Here is a 14,006-nt window from a genome sequence, read left to right on the forward strand (position 1 = left end):
TTCTCCCCAATAGGTCTATACTGCATATCTAATGTCTTGACTTTTAAGTTGTTGCTTGAAAGTCATGCTTCCAATTATCCTCTGTCAATGAAAGTGAAAAAGGGGATTGAAAAAGTTGGCTTAAAACTCAACATTCAGAAAACTAAGATCATGGCATCTGGTCCCATCACTTCATGGCAAATAGATGGGGAAACAATGGAATCAGTGAGAGACTTTATTTGGGGGAGCTCCAAAATCACTGCAGACGGTGACTGCAGCCATGAAATTAAAAGACGCTTGCTCCTTGGAAGAAAAGGTATGACCAACCTAGACAGCATATTAAAAAGCAGAGATATTACCTTGCTAACAAAGGTCTGTCTAGTCAAAGCTATGGTTTTTCCAGTAGTCATGTATGGATGTGAGAGTTGGATTATAAAGAAAGCTGAGTGCTGAAGAATTGATGCTTTTGAACTGTAGTGTTGGTGAAGATTCTCGAGAGTTCCTTGGATGTAAGGAAATCCAGCCAGTCCATCCTAAAGGAAATCAGACCTGAAAATTCAATGGAAGGACTGATGTTGAAGATTAAACTCCAATACTTGGGCCACCTGATGCAAAGAACAGACTCATTGGAAAAGACCCTGATGCTGGGGAAGATTGAAGGCAAGAGGAGAAGGGGACAGCAGAGGATGAGATGGTTGAATGGCATCACTGACTCGATGGACATGAGTTTGAGTAAGCTCCAGGAGTTGGTGATGGGTAGGGAAGCCTGGCATGCTGTGGGTAGGGAAGCCTGGCATGGCATGCTGCAGCCCGTGGGGGTCACAAAGAATCAGACACAGCTGAGCGACTGAACTGATTTGAACTGAGAGCTGATAGGTAAGGCAGTTAATAGTCCTCTAGGACCCTAAACAGCCATGTGGGCATTTCCCACTGCCTCTGGGACAATGACAGGTCTTAGCACCCAGCAATCTACTGGGAGCACTAGGAACAAAGAAAGTGGCTTGGTCAATCACAAAAGTTTAAGAGGCAACCAGGAGCTCAGGCTAGGCTGACTCATGAGGTTCATGTCCTGCAGGAGGCAGTCTGTCAAGACTGGAGAGGTGCCTGTTTTATCTGATACACAGAAACAAATGCAAAGAATCAAGAAAAAGGAATAAGTGAGAAAATATATTCCAAACAGAAGAACAAGATAAATATCCAGAAACTGACCAGATGGTGTCACAGTTAAATTCTACCACATTAGAATTAATACCAATCCTTCTCAAATCCTTTCCAAAAATTGAAGAAGGAACATTCCAAACTTATATTACAAGGCAAACATTACACTTATACTGAAGCCACATAGGGATACAAAAGAAAATTAGAGGCTAATATCCTTGATGAACATAGATATAAAAATGCTCACCAAAATTTTCATAGACTTAACAGTACATTAAAATGATCATATGCTATCATCGTGTGGGATTTATCCCTGGTTCAACATTTGTGAATCAAAATATGATATACCACATTACAAAAATTAATGATAAAAATCATATCTCAATAGATGCATAAAAAGTATTTGACAAAATTCAATATGCTTTCATAATAAAACAGATTCCCTGGTGGCTCAGACAGTAAAGAATTGGCCTTCAATTCAGGAGACTGGGATTCAGTCCCTGGGTCAGGATGATTCCCTGAAGAAGGAAATGGCAATCCACTTGGGTTTTCTTGCCTGGAGAATTCCATGGACAGAGGAGCCTGGTGGGCTACAGTTCACGGGGTCACAAAGAGTTAGACATGACTGAGCGACTTTCACATTCATGATAAAAACTCTCAAGTTAGGTATAGATGAAATGTACCCCAGCATAATAAGAGCATATCTGACAAGCCCACAACTAACATACTCAGTGGTGAAAAACTGAAAGCTTTTCCCGATGATCAGAAACAAGAAAAGGATGCCTATGTTCACCATTTCTGTTCAACATGTGGAAGTTATAGCTGGAGCAATTATGCAAGGGAAAAGGAGGCATTCAAATCTGAAAGGAAGAAGTAAAATTATTTGCAGATGATATTATCTTATATTTAGAAAATCCTAAAGGCTCGACTAAAAAGCTGTTGGAATTAGTAAATAAGTTTAATAAAATTACAGGATACAAGATCATTATACAAAAACTAATTGCATTTCTATACATTGGACTGCAAGGAGATCCAACCAATCCCTTCTGAAGGAGATCAACCCTGGGATTTCCTTGGAAGGAATGATGCTAAAGCTGAAACTCCAGTACTTTGGCCACCTCATGGGAAGAGTTGACTTATTGGAAAAGACTCTGCTGTTGGGAGGGATTGGGGGCAGGAGGAGAAGGGGACGACAGAGGATGAGATGGCTGGATGGCATCACTAACTCAATGGACGTGAGTCTGAGTGAACTCCTGGAGTTGGTGATGGACAGGGAGGCCTGGCGTTCTGCGATTCATGGGGTCACAAAGAGTCGGACATGACTGAGCGACTGAACTGAACTGAACACTGACCTGTTCTCTGTACAATGAACTACTGAAAAGAGAAATTAAGAAAACAATCCCACCTATAACAGAATCAAAAAACTAAAATACTTAGGAATAAGCTCACTCAAGTAAGTGAAAGAGCTGTCCACTGAAAAGTATAAAACATTGAGAAAAGAAATCAAAGACACAATAGAATTGAAAGATATTTTCTATCATGGATTGTAAGAATGTATATTGTTAAAATGTTCATATTATGCAAAGCAATTTACACATTCAGTGCAATTCCTTTCAACATTCCAATGGCTTTTTTTCACAGAAATATAAAAAGCAATCCTAAAATTTCTACAGATCCACAAAAGCCGATGAATTGCTATAGCAATCTTGAACACAGGGAGCAGAGGTCGAGGCATCACACTTCCTGATTTCAACTATGTCATAAAGCTGTAGTAATCAAAACAGTGGGTGCTTCCCAGGTAGCTCAGTGGTAAAGAATCTGCCTGCCAACGCACGAACCATAGGAGACAGGCATTTGATCCCTGGGTTGGGAAGATCCCCTCGAGGAGGGAGTGGCAACTCAGTCCAGCATTTTTGCTGGGATAATCCCATGAACACAGGAGTCTGGCCAGCTATAGTCCATGGGGTCGCAAAGAGTTGGACTTGACTTAGCAACTGAGCATACGTACACACACAGTCAAAACAGTATGGAATTGACATAAAGACAGACACATAGGCCAATGAAATAGAATTAAAGCCAAGATAAACCCATGAATATATATGGTCAATTAATTTTTGACAAAAGCACCAAAAATATGCAATGGGGAAAGGATAGTCTCTTTAATAAATGGTATGAAAACTTGATATCCACATGCATAAGAATGAAATTGGACCTCTATTTTACATCATGAACAGAAATCAATTTAACACGTATTAAAGACTTTAATGTTAGACCTGCAATCATGAAACTTCTAAAATAAAATACACAGGATAGCTCCTTGACGTTTGTCTTGGTAATGACTTTTCTAGATATGAGAGCCAAAGCACAGGCAGCAGAAGCAAAAGCAAAATGGAATTTACAAAACTGAAAGTTCTGTGCAGCAAAGCAAACCATCAACAAAGTACGAAAGAAATCTATGAAACCAGAGAAAATGTTCGCAAACCACACAATCAATAAGCGATTAATATCCTAAACACTTACAGAACTCATAGAACTCAAGAGCAAAAACACCAAATAACTGAATTTAAAAATAGGCAAAGACCTGAAAAGTCCTTTTTCTAAGATGACATATAGATGGTCAATGGGTATATTAAAAGATACTCAATGTCACTAATCACCATGAAAATGCATCTCAAAACCATAATGAGGTATCACCTTACACCTATTAAAATGACTATTATCAAAAAGATAAGACATAACAAGTGTTGGGGAGGATGTAGAGAAAGGGAACCCTTATATACTGTTGCTAGGAATATAAGTTCGGAGAAGGCAATGGCACCCCACTCCAGTAGTCTTGCCTGGAAAATCCCATGGATGGAGGAGCCTGGTGGGCTGCAGTCCATAGGGTCACTAAGAGTCAGACACGACTGAGCGACTTCACTTTCACTTTTTACTTTCATGCATTGGAGAAGGAAATGGCAACCCACTCCAGTATTCTTGCCTGGAGAATCCCAGGGACGGGGGAGCCTAGCGGGCTGCCGTCCATGGGGTCGCACAGAATCGGACACGACTGAAGCGACTTAGCAGCAGCAGCAGCAGGAATGCAAGTTGGTATAGCCACTATGGAAAACAGTATGGAGATTCCTCAAAAAATTAGAAACAGAACTACCATATGATTCAGCAACCCCACTTCTGAGTATATGTCCAAAGGAAAGAAAACCGTTAGCTTAAAGGTAGAGCTGCACTTCCATGTTCATTATAGTGTTTTCACAAAATCCAAGATATAGGAATAATCTAAGTATCTATAGATGGATAAATGGAAAAAGGAAGTGTGGTCTGTATTCACGATGGGGTATTTATTCAGCCATGAAAAGAATAAAATCTTGTCACTTGGGACAACATGGATGAATCTGGAGGGTATCATTCTAAGTGAAGTAAGCTAGACAGAGAAAGACAAGTACTGCAAGGTATTACTTACATGTGGAATCCTTTAAAAAAGTCAAGCTTATAAGGAGTAGAATGGTGGTTGCCAGGGACTTGCTGGTAGAGGAAATAGGAAGAGGATGATGAAAGGTACTGTTAAGATGATTAAAATTTGAGGACCATCATTATAGCATGGTGACTACAGTCAATAACATTGTGTTGTATAATTGAAATTTGCTAAGATGGATCATCAAAAGCGCAAGAGAATTCCAGAAAAACATCTATTTCTGCTTTATTGACAATGCCAAAGCCTCTGACTGTGTGGATCACAATAAACTGTGGAAAATTCTGAAAGAGATGGGAATACCAGACCATCTGACCTGCCTCTTGAGAAACCTATATGCAAGTCAGGAAGCAACAGTTAGAACTAGACATGGAACAACAGACTGGTTCCAAATAGGAAAAGGAGTACGTCAAGGCTGTATATTGTCACCCTGCTTATTTAACTTCTATGCAGAGTACATCATGAGAAATGCTGGGCTGGAAGAAGCACAAGCTGGAATCAAGACTGCTGGGAGAAATATCAATAACCTCAGCTATGCAGATAACACCACCCTTATGGCAGAAAGTGAAGAGGAACTAAAAAGCCCTAGAGGATTTTTTCATCTAGAATGAAAGTGAAAGAGGAAAGTGAAAAAGTTGGCTTAAAGGTCAACATTCAGAAAATGAAGATCATGGCATCTGGTCCCATCACTTCATGGGAAATAGATGAGGAAACAGTGTCAGACTTTATTTTGGGGGGCTCCAACTTGAGAGTCCCTTGGACTGCAAGGAGATCCAACCAGTCCATTCTGAAGGAGATCAACCCTGGAATTTCTTTGGAAGGAATGATGCTAAAGCTGAAACTCCAGTACTTTGGCCACCTCATGCGAAGAGTTGACTCATTGGAAAAGACTCTGATGCTGGGAGGGATTGAGGGCAGGAGGAGAAGGGGACGACAGAGGATGAGATGGCTGGATGGCATCACGGACTCGATGCACGTGAGTCTGAGTGAACTCTGGGAGATGGTGATGGACAGGGAGGCCTGGCGTGCTGCAATTCATGGGGTCGCAAAGAGTCAGACAAGACTGAGCGACTGAACTGAACTGAACTGAACTGAACATCACTTCAGATGGTGATTGCAGCCATGAAATTAAAAGATGCTGTCTCCTTGGAAGGAAAGTTATGACCAACCTAGATAGCACATTAGAAAGCAGAGACATTACTCTGCCAACAAAGGTCCATCTAGTCAAGGCTATGGTTTTTCCAGTGGTCATGTATGGATGTGAGAATTGGACTGTGAAGAAAGCTGAGCGCCAAAGAATTGATGCTTTGAACTGTGGTGCTGGAGAAGACTCTTGCAAGTTCCTTGGACTTCAAGGGGATCCAAGCAGTCCATTCTAAAGGAGACTAGTCCTGGGTGTTCATTGGAAGGACTGATGCTGAAGCTGAAACTCCAATACTCTGGCCACCTCATGGGAAGAGTTAACTCATTGGAAAAGAATCTGATGCTGGGAGGGATTGAGGGCAGGAGGAGAAGGGGATGACAGAGGATGAGATGGCTGGATGGCATCACCGACTCGATGCACATGAGTTTGGGTGAACTCCAGGAATTGGTGATGGACAAGGAAGCCTGGCATGCTGCGATTCATGGGGTCACAAAGAGTCGGACACGACTGAGCGACTGAGCTGAACTGAAGATTAGATCTTCAGTAATCTCTTAAAAAAAAAAAAAGTAACTGTGAGGTGGTGGGGATGTTAATTAACTTAGTGGTGGGAATCCTTTTACAATGCACACATATATCAAACCAACATATACACTTTAAATATATTTCGGTTTTATTTTTCAACTATGCCTCAAAAATGAAAATTTTTAAACATAAAAATGAAAGTCAATGTTTTGTGGATGTTTGAAGCTTTTGAATACATTCATAATGCTCACCCCAGTCAGAGGGGCAATAGGTAACTCTGAGAGTTAGTATCTGAAGAGGCTCCCAATGACTTACATCTCCTAGAAACACCTTTGTGTCGTGCCATCCTACATTGAATCTAGACTGGCCTGTGACTTATGTGAATGAGTAGAATACAGCAGTAGTGAGGCTGTGCCATTCTGGGCTTAGCTTTTAAAGGACTGGCAGCTTCTGCTTCCTACCTCTTGATCTCTTGCTTTGGGGAGCCTCTATCATGGTATAAGAAGTCTAGCTCAAGTGTTGGAGGCACCAAGTGAACAGACCATGTGGATAAGCCATGTAATGAGAGAATCTGAAACTACCTGGAGAGGGACAATGGACCAGCTGTCCCAACACTGAGGTCAGTCTCCTGATGACTAGAGACCCCAAGTAAAGTTAACTGTGCCGAGTCAGCCTACAGAATCAGGAGCAATAATAAATCTGTGGCTGTTTTAAGCACTAAGTTTTGGGGTGGTTTGTTCCACTAAAATAGATACCCTCACCAGTGATTCTCTCTCATGTGACTTAGAGGCTACCAGAAGGTTACCCAGTCTCACAGTATCTGTAAAACCATGAGATGCCAAGTTCCCAAGGAAGGGAGTGCTTGAAAGGGGAAGGGAAAGGAGGAGGAGGAAGTGAGAAGTAGAGGCTGGGGCCATAAGGAGAAGGGAACTGAGAATTTCAGCTGTTTGCCTGGAGCCAGGTCTAGCAGGAACAGCTGCATTTGGGCCAAGAATTCCAGTGATCTGTTCAACGGGTATTTGCCTTTTTTTAGGGGAGACTGGTTCCAAGTAGGAAAAGGAGTACGTCAAGGCTGTATATTGTTACCCTGCTTATTTAACTTATATGCAGAATACATCATGAGAAATGTTGGGCTGGAAGAAGCACAAGCTGGAATCAAGATTCCCGGGAGAAATATCAATAACCTCAGCTATGCAGATAACACCACCCTTATGGCAGAAAGTGAAGAGGAACTAAAAAGCCTCTTGATGAAAGTGAAAGAGGAGAGTGAAAAAGTTGGCTTAAAGCTCAACATTCAGAAAACAAAGATCATGGCATCTGGTCCTATCACTTCATGGGAAATAGATGGGGAAACAGTGGAAACAGTGCCAGACTTTATTTTTGGGGGCTCCAAAATCACTGCAGATGGTGATTGCAGCCATGAAATTAAAAGACGCGTACTCCTTGGAAGGAAAGTTATGACCAACCTAGATAGCATATTCAAAAGCAGAGACATTACTTTTCCAACAAAGGTCTGTCTAGTCAAGGCTATGGTTTTTCCAGTAGTCATGTATGAATGTGAGAGTTGGACTGTGAAGAAAGCAGAGCACCAAAGAATTGATGCTTTTGAACTGTGGTGTTGGAGAAGACTCTTGAGAGTCCCTTGGACTGCAAGGAGATCCAACCAGTCCATTCTGAAGGAGATCAGCCCTGGAATTTCTTTGGAAGGAATGATGCTAAAGCTGAAACTCCAGTACTCTGGCCACCTCATGCAAAGAGTTGACTCATTGGAAAAGACTCTGCTGTTGGGAGGGATTGGGGGCAGGAGGAGAAGGGGACGACAGAGGATGAGATGGCTGGATGGCATCACTGACTTGATGGATGTGAGTCTGAGTGAACTCCGGGAGTTGGTGATGGATAGGGAGGCCTGGCGTGCTGCGATTCATGGGGTCGCAAAGAGTTGGACACAACTGAGGGACTGAACTGAACTGAACTGTACTGAGGGGAGCCTGTGTTTGAAACAGTGTGCCATGTATTTAATAGTACAAGCTAGAATGCAATTAAGGTTACACATTCAGCCATCCCATGTTTATTTTAGAGCTGTCCTATTAACCTAACCCTGAACATCAATGTATGCAATCAGTCCCAAGGGAAACCAGGCCAGAGTCACAAGTCTGGCGGGACCGCTGAAAACATGCTTACTTTTATCTTTACTCCTGGAGGGTCAGAACAATCATTGTCATGTGAGGAAGACAGGGCATTTTAAATACTTGTTCTTTCATGCAGTAAGATTTTTTTTTTCCTCCATTGTCAAGATAAGCAAAACATTTAGAAATACTGTTTTTTTCCTATACTCTTAAGTCATAGCTCTTTTAAGGGAAAATGTAGGAATGAAAGTTATCCGGGTTTATGAGTGGTTTAAGGAAGTAATACTTCTTTTATTAATGTGTATAGCATTTAAGAAAACTATAATGAAGAATGTTAATCATATGAATATTACTTTAGATAGAATTTTTAATCAGTGAAATAAAAGCCTTTTCTTGTTGGTTCTTGGTGTTTTCCTATCTATATTCAAATTAATGCAGAAATAATAGTCATCATCTTACTTAGTGGTTATCAGGAGTTATATCATAAAGGTTTCACATATAAAATTTTATTCTCTAATAGAAAAAAGAGAAATAATGGAAAATTTTTAATACTTAAAATAGCTACAAAATGCATTACCCACTCTGAGTGGTTTGATACCGTTAAGTCCCTCCTATCTTTTAAAATATTCAATTCTAGTAAATATCACAGCCAAAGAGTTCCAAACGAAGTGCAATACTCTGATTCCATGTTTTAGGAATGATGCGTATAAACCTGGAGATGATTGGTGGGCTGAAAAAGTTCTTCACATGTCCTCTGACATTATTATTTCCTTCGAAAATCTGAAAGCAAAATATGAGAAACTCTTTAATGATGGCATAATGGGTATGGAAATCTTATAACTGAAACTAACATAATATTGTACATCAACTGTATTTCAGTTAAAAAAATCTTACAGGTAATTTTTTTGTGTTTTTTAGTTCAAACTATGGATATCAATGAACACATACAACTTATCACAAAGATGATCCTCAATCAATTGTGAAGTCTCACTCCAGACATGCCTCTTTAGGGATATCACCTCTCCAACGATCTGAGTTGAAATAGGAAAAAATAAAGAAATCTGATATGGTGCTGTGAAGCAGCCACAAATACATCTCCACCTTTAGCCTCCTTGTAGTTATGTGACTTTGAGCAAATTACTTATAGACTTTGATTTTCTGTTTTTTCCTCATTGGCCAAATGGAGATAATAGATTTTACCTAGTAGAAGTTGTTGTGAAGATTTTAAGAGCATGTCAACATATGAAAAGTGTTTATGAAGCACCAGATAATAAGCATAAAAACACAGGGTTGCATTTTATTTTAAATGTTAGTAATAGCTAATGATTATGGTTAGTTATTACTAACATTTCAAATAAAATGCAATCACACATTTTTATGTATTAATATCCTTTCTGTCATATGCCCTACATCCTCAACTAAACTGAGTTTGAGGTGTGCTTTTGTCATTCCCAGAAAGTTCCCCAAGATGTACACACATCAGAGACTGAGTCACTATTTGTTTATCAAAATGATGCTTACCCTACTATGAGAACATCCTGATACAGTGAGAAATAAACCAATCCAACCGAAACAAACCGGGGGTTTAGAGAGAGAAAGAGAGATTCAAACCCATTAACTAAGATAAGGGCCGGGTCCATGTTGAGCACCCAGTAAACATCTATCCCCTGCTCCTGTGTTCCACCTCCTACTGGTTTCAGCCCAGTTCCCTTTCCTGGAATATTTGGCTCATCTCCTTAGCTTTGCCTCTAGTAAGATTTTAAATCCAATAGCTAGGAATTTAAGAGTGTGATGGAGTAGTTCATCTTGCAAGAAATTAATCTCCTCGTGGGGAAGGATAACAATTGTTTTCTGCCTAGTAACAGTATGGCACAGAAAGGAATATGGCCATAGGTATTTGATCAGACGTGAGTAACAAGTATAACTAAGCTAATGCTAAGATGGTAGGTTTTCTGCTGCTGCTGAGTCACTTCAGTCGTGCCGACCCTTAGCGACCCCATGGACTGCAGCCCACCAGGCTCCTCCGTCCATGGGATTTTCCAGGCAACAGTACTGGAGTGGGGTGCCAGTGCTAATATGGTAGGTTTTGTAGACCCCTGTTATAGATTGTACGTTTGTGTCCTTCCAAAATTCATGTCTTCAAACCCTCGTTCTCAATGAGGTGATACTGGCAGGTGGGGCCTTTGAAAGGTGATTAGGACTAGGAATGGGGGTAGGGCCTTCATGGCATCTCCCTCTGTGTGTGCACACACCGAGGAAGGCCATGGAGGGCACAGCAAGGAAGACTGCCCGCACCAAAAACCTGCCCATGGTGGCACCCGGATCTAGGATTCTAGCCTCCAGAACTGTGTGGAATAAGTGCTTTTTGTTTGTCACCCAGGCTGTGGTAATTCATTACACAGCCCAAGCAGGCTGAGATGACCCTTTCTTTCACCATCTTCCTCAATCAGAGACAGTTGAACTTCACACCATTCCCTGTCGTTCTCATTACTTTGCAGGTGGCTCAGTCAAAACAGAAAGATAGTATACATGGTCCCTGTCCCAACACCAGGTCCAGGACTTAGAAGACGTAAGGAGTGATGCACATCAATGCACACTTATCAAATACAAGAGCTAGTTGCAAATTTGAGATATTGGTCTCATCACAGCAGTTTTCCAATTGTTTTCTTTTTGCCAAGATCTCTCTGTACCTTGTCCACCATGGAGGATTTCTCCCTGTAAGGTTTCCAGTCCATGCCCTGATCACTGTAGTGGATGGTGTAGCTCTTCACATACATTTCAGAGGACAGAGACTTGCAACCTTGTGTTACAATCGCAGTTATCTTCTTGATTTTGAGCAGATCAATTTGTAACCACTGATTGTTGTTGTTTGCCTATGAAAATGATTAGAACAATGGGTAAAACAGAGGTTAAAACCTTTGCTTCTTTTTAGACCGAAATACTCAGAAATGCATTGAGGTCAAAGGATTTCTTTTCTGTCTCATCCCTGAGAACTCCCTTTCTCCTAGAATCCTCCCCTGTTCCTTCTCATTTATCATCAGCATGTTTAGAAACTTCTGGAATATTTTACCCATTGGACAATAGTTATTTGTTTACTTGTATTCCTTACTCTTTGAGGGCAGGGACTTAGCTTTGTTTCCAGGTACTAAACACAATGTATGGCACACAGATGGAGCTCAAAAAATAAATATATTTTATCTGAGGAAAAAAGTCAATTGCTAAATTATCTAAATATTTTTCTCTTAAGCAAGTTGGTTTAAAATACTATGATGGTATTATATAAAATGCATTGCAGTATACATTAAGTGCAAATACTGTTTGATTCCCCTTATACGAGATGCCTAGAATGGTCAAAGTCATAGAGTCAGAAAGTATATTGATAGATGCCAGGGGCCATAGGGTGAGGAGGGGTGGGGAAGAGAAATAGGGAGTTAGTGTTTAATGGGGACAGAATTTCAGTCTAAGAAGGTGAAAAATTTGGGAGCTGGATGATGGTGAGAGTTGCACAATTATGTGAATGTACTTAGTTCACTGAACTGCACAGTTAAATATGGCTTAAAATAGTATGCTTTATATTATGCAACTTTTACCACAATGAAAAGAAAAGAATGAAATACTATGATGATATTATTGACGTTATTTGGGAAAGAACTAGATAGTATACTTTCTCTTACTTATTTTAGAAAAGCTCCAGTTTTCTTTCCATTGCTAACGTCATATGTCAATAGGAGAAGAGGTCCAATTTCTTCTTTTCTGATATTTCAAATAAACATGTTATTTGAGAGACTTGATAAAGCTACACCCAGGGCTGGACATGCCATAGTAGTTGTCTTGTCTCTGGCCTAAACAAAATGCCTAATCACATGTTTGGCATTAGGTGCTTAGAGAAAGAGGATCAGAAAGACTAATTGAGTTTTGGAATAACTTGAGATTAATTTTCATCTTTGGGAGATTTATCCTGGCCCATAGTCTCATTTGGGCTTCCCAGTGGCTCAGTGGTAAAGAATCCGCCTGCCAATGTGGATCGACGCATGTTCAATCCCTGGGTAAGGAATATCCCCTGGAGAAGGAAATTGCAACCCATTCCAGTGTTCTTGCCTGGAGAATCCCATGGACAGAGGAGCCTGGTTGGGCTGCAATCCATGGGGTCTCAAACAGTCAGACACGATTTAGCAACTAAACAACAATGTAGTGTTCAATTCTATATGAAATAACCAATATATATTTTCTCAACATCACTCATATATATATGGCTGTATGTGTATACACATATGCTACAATCACATGTTACTGTATTTTTAAAGCAAATTAATTAATGTACTGTATTAGATAATTTGGGCTAATTTTGTAACACCCTGTAGTGACATCTGCTGGTGTTTTAGTGTCTTCAAGGTTGTGTAGAATTGATGCTTTTGAACTGTGGAGTTGGATAAGACTCTTGAGAGTCCCTTGGACTGCAAGGACATCCAACCAATCCATTCTTTTAAAGGATATCAGTCCTGGCTGTTCTTTGGAAGGAATGATGCTAAAGCTGAAACTCCAATACTTTGGCCACCTCATGTGAAGAGTTGACTCATTGGAAAAGACTCTGATGCTGGGAGGGATTGGGAGCAGGAGGAGAAGGGGATGACAGAGGATGAGATGGTTGGATGGCATCACCTACTCGATGGACGTGAGTTTGCGTGAACTCCAGGAGCTGGTGAAAGACAGGGAGGGCTGGCGTGCTGCAATTCATGGGGTCACAAAGAGTCGGACACTATTGAGCGACTGAACTGAACTGAAGGTTGTGTGAATGAGACAGCATGCATATAGGTAACTAGAAGATTTTTGTAGGTATATATCTTTTTGTCTCTACCATAAAACAGATAGAGACACTTGCGCACATACCTGCACATGCCTGGTTTAGACTTTCAGCCTCTCTAAAGGAGCTCTATAAAAGACATTTTATACTAATTGATGGTTAAGTGAAACAAATAGTTCTGACCTAAAATTCCCTGGCTGCCTTGCATGGCATGTGGGATCTTAGTTCCCTAACCAGAGATCAAACCCATGCATCTGCAGGGAAAGTACAGAGTGCTTATCACTGGATTGCCAGGGAATGATTATTTTTTATTATCTTATTTATATTATGGGGCTTCCCTGGTGGCTCAGAGGTTAAAGCATCTGCCTGCAATGCAGGAGACCTGGGTTTGATCCCTGGGTCAGGAAGATGCCCTGGAGAAGGAAATGGCAACCCACTCCAGTATTCTTGCCTGGAGAATCCCATGGACAGCAGAGCCTGGTGGGCTACAGTCCATGGGGTTGCAAAGAGTCGGACACGACTGAGCGATCTCACTTTCACTATTTATTTTATAGGGCTTTTCTGGTAGCTCAGCTGGTAAAGAATCTGCCTGCATTGCAGGAGACCTCGGTTCAATTCCTGGGTCAGGAAGATCTGCTGGAGAAGGGATAGGCTACCCACTCCAGTATTCTTGGGTTTCCCTTGTGGCTCAGCTGGTAAAGAATCTTCCTGCAATGTGGGAGACCTGGGTTGGGAAGATCCCCTGGAGTAAGGGAACAGCTACCCACTCCAGTATTCTGGCCTGGAGAATTGCACTATACAGTCCATGGG

General features: G+C 41.0%; 1 protein-coding gene across 1 annotated transcript in view; it reads right to left on the reverse strand.

Annotated features, from left to right (window-relative positions):
- Positions 1-8,885: 8,885 nt before the first annotated feature.
- Positions 8,886-14,006, reverse strand: part of F5 (coagulation factor V) — a 76,560-nt gene continuing 71,439 nt past the window's right edge. The window contains exons 24-25 of the mRNA XM_069545599.1: positions 11,086-11,268; positions 8,886-9,175 (exon numbers count right to left, since the gene is read on the reverse strand). Coding sequence (XP_069401700.1) covers positions 9,029-9,175; positions 11,086-11,268 — 330 coding nt within the window. The 3' untranslated portion in view covers positions 8,886-9,028. The remainder of the gene's footprint in view (positions 9,176-11,085; positions 11,269-14,006) is intronic.

Source organism: Ovis canadensis, chromosome 12, assembly GCF_042477335.2.
Source record: "Ovis canadensis isolate MfBH-ARS-UI-01 breed Bighorn chromosome 12, ARS-UI_OviCan_v2, whole genome shotgun sequence".
Taxonomy (NCBI): Eukaryota; Metazoa; Chordata; class Mammalia; order Artiodactyla; family Bovidae; genus Ovis; species Ovis canadensis.